Genomic DNA, 9,177 nt, shown 5'->3' on the forward strand with positions numbered 1-9,177 from the left:
CTCCAAAATGGCTTCTTTTATAGGGAGGCTTGCCCTTGCTTTTAGGGTAGACTTCTCCCGCATTTTGACCTTTTTGCCCTTGTAGAATAATCATCCCAGCTATCCTCCTTCTCCATCTCGAGCCTTTTCTCTAGCATGCATTATGGTCAGTATCGCACCCTTCTAGTGCCCTTTTCACTTGCGTCACACGAATCGTCACCTACTGACTTGGATCCTTCAATCCTGCACACTTAAGCAACTGTTTTGCAGATAATACATGTATTTCATGACATACTGACCAGTAACCAAGGCTTAGAATACGACTTATCACCACCTTACTCAATCGTTTCTTTTCTAAGGTGCTTTCCCACACGAACCCTCTAACAACCTTCTCCATCTCAGTATATGTACTCAAAGGCAATTTGAAACTCTGCATCGCATAGTGTCATGGTATTTAAAACTGATTGAGCAAGTGGCATGATATTTAAAACTGATTGAGCAAGTGGCATGATATTTAAAATTGATTGAGCAAGCATCACATGACCAACAAAGGAAAATTTGTCCGCGTTCCAACCTTATATCTTCATCTTCATTTTATCCAAAATATAAGTATAAGAAGATTTACTCAACCTTTGATGCAATGAGATCCCAAGATAGTGGCCTAAATTATTCACCACTCGCACACCTAACACATCTTTTCTACGTTGTCTATTTTTTTCAAGAAACATTCCTAGAGAACAAACATGTGGTCTTGCCAACAAACCTTTAATTTATTATGAGAATTCAATCTATAAGATTACACCGTGGGGGGAGTTTTATTGGATTTGTTATATGCTATATGAGCAGTGTTACAACCACTAATCAATTTTCACTTCTTCGAATGCAATGAAACTTCAAAACTGTAAAACAAGGCTAAGCAACCCAGTTAATAGTTAACTACAAACACTATACCGATCGCATTTAGCATAGACGAGAGAATTCGGAAGTGGATGAATAACAACACCAAAAATGTGTTGCAAAGCTATTACACTTGTATCTTAGCTAGCTGGTTGCTCTATGATCCTCGAGCAAACCTAGAGTGAAAATTAACAAGTGTCAATAATCATATTTCTTACCTCCATGCATTTTAAACCAATACATTGAGAAAAACTGCAAATCAGAAAATGCATCGCCCAAGAACAAACCAGAACAAACTAGGCAAAACAATGCCATAAACTCCAACTAGAAGCCCATGAAGGAATCAAGCCTAACAAAAAATTTCCTAATTATAAACTTGCATTTATCATAAATATACGGTCTTATCTATCCATATTAATGTTTATATTCTTCCTCAACCAAAACATGTATTAGTCCTAGGAGCGCCTATTAACTAATTCTAATTCACTTCACAACTAACAACTAAGTCGTTGTAGTATAGTGGTAAGTATTCCCGCCTGTCACCCGGGTGACCCGGGTTCGATCCCCGGCAACGGCGTGTTTTTGACATTATATCGTTTTATATCACAATAGATAAGTTTTATGTGGTATTTAGACAAAAATTCCATATTTGAAACATTACTTTTTGGCAAATAAATATACTCTCTCTTATAAAAGATTCCACTACATAGAATCATTTTACGATAGACATTTCACATAACATGTCTCAAATAATTTGCTGAACCCAAATCTATAAACTTTATGCCGAATTCACGCATAACATTACTATCAGAAAAATCATCATTGTCCCCCATATAATGCCTTTGTATGGTTCATGGTCATTCATACTTTGTTGTATTAAAGAAAATGCAAAAGAAGAGGTATGGGGATGCATTTAGCTTCTAACAATAACATATTATTGAATACGTTAGTTTTACGTATTTTGAGGTAATATAGTAGTGTAGTAGTAGTAGTAAATTTAAATTGAATGCTGATAAATACATGGCATATACTGATACACACATGACGACCCACTTTTATGCGTCTAATATATTACTACTAATATATCAACAATTAAATGCCTATGTATCACTTGCAATGGACAAATCCTTTACTTTCAATCGCCTGTATAATTTTGTCCATTTCAACCCTCTAGACTTTTCCTATTTGGCTATATGTCTTTTGGGTTACTCTTTTTTTTTTTTTAATATATTGATTGACCCATCATGTTTAGTTTCGTATACAAATACAACTATACTACTCTATAATAGTATTATACTCTTCTCTCTCTTTTATTTCAATTATTTTAAACATTGTTTGTATCCATATCCTGGAACATGCCACAAAAGTCTTGTGATTTGCGTCAATATCATGTTATAAAATATACTTGTACCAACTTAGATTATATGTGTATGTCCATTAATAACCTAATCGTCGAAAAGAGCATTGTTTTACTACTATTTAGTTTTTACAATACAAATCCAAACACTCTTCTTGATCCTCCCAACACCAAAAATGGCTGCAAACCTTGCAATAATCATGGTAACAATCCTATTCCTAGTCATTCATCCTCAAACCACTCCCACCACGGCTGCTACAAACGTCGTGAAAACTGAGGTTTTCCGGTCCCCGGAGATGGTGATGGAGCCTGGATTAGTCTCGAACAAGGACTACTTCAACGTCGAATTCCCACGTGGACACATTGGGCTGAAGAGCTTCAGTGCGGAGTTAGTCGATGAGAGAGGGAATCCGGTGCCTCTCCATGAAGTTTATCTCCATCACTGGGTTCTCAACCGATACTTTGCTCGGAAAAACAGTAGCGGAGTTGATGATCTGAGCATCGTCAGAAACAGTGGGATTTGTGGGAATAGATTGACGCAGTATTTTGGTGTGGGAGCAGAAACGCGGAGAACATCAACTTATATTCCTCACCCCTACGCAATTCAAGTCGGAGATCCGGCCACTATCCCGGAAGGTACTTAACTAATAATACTCTCTTCGTCAATAGATTATTTTCGGATGACATGAATTTTAATGTGAAACTGATAATCCTGGATCCAACTTATTAGTAGTTCACTGTGTAATGAAAATATTTCTAAAAATAGAAAGTAAACTGATTTTGTGGAACATACTAAAATGATAAAAATAAACAATTTTTTTTGGAGAGAGAGTGAGAATGAAAATAGATAAATTAACTTAATTTTCTAGTATAAAAATTTCAAGATTAATAAATATATATGTACCATTTTGTATAGGGCATGAGGAAGGGTGGGTGCTGAATGTGCACGCCATTGACACGCGAGGCGCAGATGATAAAATGGGATGCACGGAGTGCAGGTGTGATCTTTACGGTTTTTCTGAAGCCGGAGGTGGATTACACTGTTGTCCTGATGATGGTAGATGCAGACTCAAACAAGGATTTCGTGGCGAAAATAAGAGAATTTATTTGAGGTATATTGTGAAATATGTGGAGTGGGATTCATCTTCAATTATACCCGTTGATATTTATATTCTCGACGTCACTGATGTTTGGACAAAGGCTGATCAATCCAAAGGAATCAGAGCTACTCACCATTGTAAGGTAATTGATGTTCAACTTCACAAACTTGATTTGCGTTAGAAATTAGGATGTTATTCTAATTAGATTGATGAGTTCTTGTCTAGGTTGAATATGGAGTTGAATCTTGTGGTGCTGGAGTTGAGAAAGATAGCTGCGTTGATACCAAAAGTGTGAGTTTTAGTTTTCCGGTTGATGGAGAAGTGGTGTATGGGGTTGGACACCAACATGCCGGGGGTGTTGGCACCACACTATATGGCCAGGTAACTTTTTCTAATTCTCCGATGTGTGATGGTTTGAATCCAACAGTTGCATAATGATTAGTCCATTTGACATGTGTATTTGAAACAGGGAGGAAGAACCATATGCTCATCGAAGCCAATATACGGGGAAGGGAATGAAGCTGGAAACGAGGCTGGTTTTGTTGTGGGGATGTCCACGTGTTACCCGGCTGCACCAGTCAAGATTTTGGCGGGAGAGACACTCACTCTTGTATCAAACTATAGCAGCGTTGAAAGCCATACCGGAGTCATGGCCTTGTTTTACCTCTTACTTGCTCACTCTTATCCTAAGCCTCTTCCAACTTTGGTGAGTTTTTCTACATGCCATCCCAACACCAAAAAAATTACTATTACTATTACTATTAAAATTTCATAGATGTATGATTTATTTTTGAATTTGGGTACAACTTACAGGCGTCTAAGTTTACGATGGTGCCCGAATTTGTTTGGCCAGTTGCGCTTTTGGGACTAGTTGGCATTGTAGTCGTTGTCGCGTGGAAGGGTAGAATTGGAAACTCAGAAGGTTATGAAGCTATACCATGAGCTTGCGATTAATATCTAATTAAGTTGCATCATTAATTTTGTGGACCTAATGTATGGGCTAGCTTCTCTTGTATTAAATAAATTATAGATGTTCTAGCTCGTGTATAGGGGTACACATACTGGTAATGAATTAAGTTTAAAATAAGATAATACCCCATATGAATATTAATTGATAGTATAGATTGTGAGGTCTATTTTCTGCAAAAAGATGATAGTGTTCCCGTAGTCTATTTTCGAAAAAATAACTATTATTATCATGTGAGTGATAATAACCCTAACTTAGTATATCTGATATATCTGTAGTGTCATAATAGTCGTATACTCGTATACACATACTCATCGAATAAAATTGTCTTCATGAATTTCAATGTACTCCTTTTGTTCGCTTGACAAAATAAACATATTAATTCATATGTGCTCACGCTTGACAAAATATTCAACGATTTTCAATATTTACCGATCATAATAATCCTATATTTTCTTTTTGATGACCCAATTGAGTGTGACTAAAGGCCACATTTGTATATGGTTAAATTGCTATTGAATGCAAAACGAACTTAACATTTTAGTGAGGGAACATTTTTTTGTCAGTGAACTTTGCTAATGTTATCAGTGAACTTTGCTAATGTTATCAATTTTGGTACGTAACGTTAGAAGATATCTTTTAAGGTCCATTAATTTCAATATAATATTGTTTGAGCTACTTTTTTACAGTTTTATACTCCTTCTATCCCATTAAAAATGAAACGTTTTCCTTTTTTGGCTGTCCCATTAAAAGTGAAACGTTTCCTAAAATGGAAATAACTCTATTTCTACTTTTTCATCTCTCTTACTTTACTCTCTCTTCATTAACTCACAAAATAACACTACATAAAATCTCGTGCTGATTTTCAAGTGTTTTATTTTAAGTGGGGCGGAGGGAGTACTTTTTTGACGAAAATACCCATCTTTTTCTTTATTAAAATATTGAACTTTTCTCTCTTAATTTGTTTTTCCCTTTCTTCCTTTTCTTTTTCTCTTTTCTTCCCCATTTTCCCTTCTCTTATAATAAAGGGCAAAAAGATTTAAGAGATAATTTAAATATTTTTATTATGAATAATTTTCAAATACCCTCAAATGTTAAAAAGTTAGAGGGAACATTTTTCATGGTCCACGAACTTTGTCAAACTATCATTTTAGGTCCGTGAATTTTAAAAATATCATTTGAGGTCCGTCAACTACGAGTAACGCCAGTTTTGAGAGAGAGCTTGATACATGACAACAGAATTGGGTTTTTTTTAGTAGGGTTTCCTTGTTCTTTAATTTATATTTGACTAATTTCCATGATATTGACACACATGTAGACAACTTGTTATGATGAAACGGTTTTGTTTAGACTTCCATCAAAAGCAGTCCGAAATATTTGGGTTGAAGTATCAAAAATTTAATTATTTAGGTGGAAATACTATAACTGGGAAGAATGGTGTTCCAGGACAAAACATTTCATTTTAACATATAGTAAAACATTTATAATAATAAACACAATCTAATAAAAATAGTGGAAATTTTCTAAATGAAAACGAATTGCGGTTATTGTAATATTACTATGCACCACGTCACAGAGGCGTTTCTTGCTTTGATATGCTTAGTATTGGTTGGAGGCTAAGAAAAGCAAAATCTAAGCTAAATTCCATTGTAATTTCCTCTCCATTTCCTTGATTTGCATTAGAAATCCCCCCAAACTTTCTATTGGTTGCATCGTTCATTTCCTAGCTTTTAGCCAATTCTTTTGTGGGATTTTATTAAAATAACACACCTTAGTACTATATATAGACCGCACACACACAAATCACAATCAAGTTCCACTTCTTCCTTTACCAACGTAATTACGACTCAAAGCACTATTTTCTTGTGGGCTCGACTTAGGAAGATTGTCTTTCTCTAAGCTCTCTCCTTTAACGGCTCCGCTTGCACTCAAGGTTAGTCCCCTCGAGTTTCGAGATAAGGAGCCGTTGGGGTTGAGAGCTAAGAAATTGCCAATCTTCTAACAAAATCTCCGCTTGTTATATATTTATAGAGCTAGGTTTTTATAGATTACTTGAATCTTTTCTTATTTATTTCTGCATTGAGCATTTCATTATCGTCTCCATGGTTTATTTTCCTTCTTCAACTCCATCCATAATTTGGTTCCCATCAAAATGGTTGAGGGAAGATTATTTGTTTAGTTCACTAAAGAGTAAGGATAAATTAAGTACATTTGCCTAGTTAGTTTAGTCTAGGTCTTGCGATCCTAAAATAAAATTGAATTTATTTGAGTGAAATTGGCATCACTTTTAATTATTTATAGGTAATTAAGGTTGGTACGGAATTAAATTACGTGTTACACTTGACAAAATCAAATGGGTCGTTTTGATGTATTTTAATTTCTTGTGGTAAAACTCATAAAGTTTGTAGGAATTAATTAAATGGTAGTATGAGTTTATTCTATGCTTTTAGTATATGCTTATGATATTTCTTAGTTCAAAAAATGAATTTCGATGAATGAGAATATCATGTTATATATGTTCTTCCACGCTACAGAATGATTATGTCATTTTAACAGAAATATCATATTTATTTCTGCATTGGGACGTTTTCAATTTCACGTATAAAACACACTCTATCGAAAAAATTGTTTTTAAGGAAACCATCATCCACATATTATTGATGCTTAATGAAAATATATATGCTCGTATTATTTTGGAAAGCTGCCCCAACATTATTCGTATAAAAGTAGCGTTCAAAACAACTCATATCATATTAGAAGGTTTTATTAGAGCATCTCCAAGGGAGAGGTAAATTAATATAACTACCATATTTATCTTTTCTTTATGAAAAAACATTCTCCAAGAGGAGAGGTATTTGAGAAGGTATTATACTTTTTTTCTATTTTGAAGAGGTATCTTTACCTCTCCATCAATGGAGAGGTAAAATCATATAACCATCATATTTACCTTCTTTTCATAAAAAATCATTCTCCAAAGGGGAAGGTATTTGAGAAGGTATTGCACTTTATGTTTTTTTAATGTTTGTACTATTATTTTATTTTTTTTTAATGATATATCTTTCTATATACCTTTTATCCTTGGAGTTGATTGACTTTTAGAAATATATATTGCACTTTTTGAGAAGGTATAAACATTATGAGTGATGCTAAATAGCCATAATGTGGCCAGCCATAAAAATAAAATATTAATAAAAATCTGTACATTTAATGCTAATCTACTTGAAATTAGTCCATTTTAAAAGTATCAATATTTCAAGACTAATTTACCCTTGTGCATGAATAGGGGGTAGAGTAAAATTAAATAGGGAATATTTATCTTGGAAATAATGAATAGTGTAAGTGTACGTTTCTTTTATGTCATATCTCTTTTCGGTTTTTCTGTTTTACTTTTTCCGTTTATTATTTAATTTTTATTATATAATTACTTTTAAATTAGAATATAAATATATTCATGATATTACAATTCTAATTGGTATTTACATTCACTTACAAATGAAATAATTTAAACTATATTATATTTAACATATATTTAAATAACTTATAAATAATATAAATAAATAAATTTAAACATTACACTATATAATTATTTTATATAAAATTAATTAAAATATTTTGAGGAAAGATTGTTCCAATATTAAAAGCATATATTGAAAATATATTATTATTAAATAATATACTGGAATAAAATTTATGGTTAAAGATTAATTGAAATCGTTAAAATAAATTTGTGTAATTAAATTAGTAACTTAAGTGTAGTAAAGGGACACTTAATAAGAAAATATTTAATTAACTCTTATTAAATAGAAATAATGCAAGTAGTTTAGGATGAGCCAAAAAAATGATAGTAGCATTAGACGGATAAAGTAGTACTCCCTCCGTCCCACTTTAGGAGTCCCAGTTGAGTTCGGCACGTGTTTTAAGAAATGTAAAGAAAAGTTGGTAAAAAAAGATAGTGGAATGTGAGTCCTACTTTTTTATATTAGTTTTATAATAAAACGTAAGTGGAAAAAGGTTGGTGGAATGTGGGGCATAATATCATTTATGGAATATTCCAACTGGGACTCCTAAAGTGGGACACCCAAAAATGATAAACCGGAACTCCTAAAGTGGGACGGAGGGAGTAACTAGTACTCTCTTAGTCCATACTTATTATTGAACTCATTTGGGGTCTCGGTTTATATTGATTTTATATTGATTCAAATGTAAATTTTTAATGTTAATTTGAATTTCAATTGTTCTTGAATTTAAGAGCAACATCTAATTCATTTATATAAATAAAAATTTAAATATATGAAAATGTTATAATACTATATTACTATACTATACTACTCCATAATTTTCATACTAATTACTAAGTGTACACACGTAAACACCTATATAACACTTAGCAGTAATATATTAATCCATTAAGATATACTCCATTTATATATGATACTGATAAAATATGGAATTACATTAATATTACTAACTTAATCTAAAAGTTGTTTTTATTTTTAACGGTACAATAGAAGTGCCTAAAAAGTACTTAATAAATTAGGTTAAGTAATAGATTAAACTTTATAACTCCCCACTCCAGCCATTCCTAAGACCCATTCCCCAGACGTGAGTTTCCGTAACTCATACTCCATTAATACTGTATTAATTCTGTTAGTGAAGGGCAATTTTGTAAACACAACGTAAACATTAAATAGACTTATTTATTTATTATTTATTTCTTATGTATAATGACCAAAATATCCAATTATGGCTAGCCATAATGTGGCTGCATAGCATTACCCAAACATGATATACCCTTTTCATATTTACCTTCTACCCTTGGAGTTGCTCTTAATGTTGATTGAAACCTATATATTAACGTCACAATCACAACAAAATCA

The 9,177-nt window shown here is 32.8% G+C and overlaps 1 protein-coding gene and 1 non-coding gene across 2 annotated transcripts; both read left to right on the forward strand.

Annotated features, from left to right (window-relative positions):
• Positions 1-1,381: 1,381 nt before the first annotated feature.
• TRNAD-GUC lies at positions 1,382-1,453 on the forward strand. The gene has a single exon. It is a non-coding gene; the product is annotated as a tRNA-Asp (tRNA).
• Positions 1,454-2,309: 856 nt separating this feature from the next.
• On the forward strand, positions 2,310-4,467 carry LOC125187300. Its single transcript, XM_048083864.1, has 5 exons — positions 2,310-2,869; positions 3,150-3,475; positions 3,559-3,714; positions 3,803-4,039; positions 4,147-4,467. Exons 1-5 carry the CDS (start codon positions 2,410-2,412, stop codon positions 4,273-4,275), a joined length of 1,308 nt encoding a protein of 435 aa, XP_047939821.1. The 5' UTR covers positions 2,310-2,409; the 3' UTR covers positions 4,276-4,467.
• Positions 4,468-9,177: the final 4,710 nt, after the last annotated feature.

This window comes from Salvia hispanica, chromosome 5 (assembly GCF_023119035.1).
Source record: "Salvia hispanica cultivar TCC Black 2014 chromosome 5, UniMelb_Shisp_WGS_1.0, whole genome shotgun sequence".
In the NCBI taxonomy this organism is placed as follows: Eukaryota; Viridiplantae; Streptophyta; class Magnoliopsida; order Lamiales; family Lamiaceae; genus Salvia; species Salvia hispanica.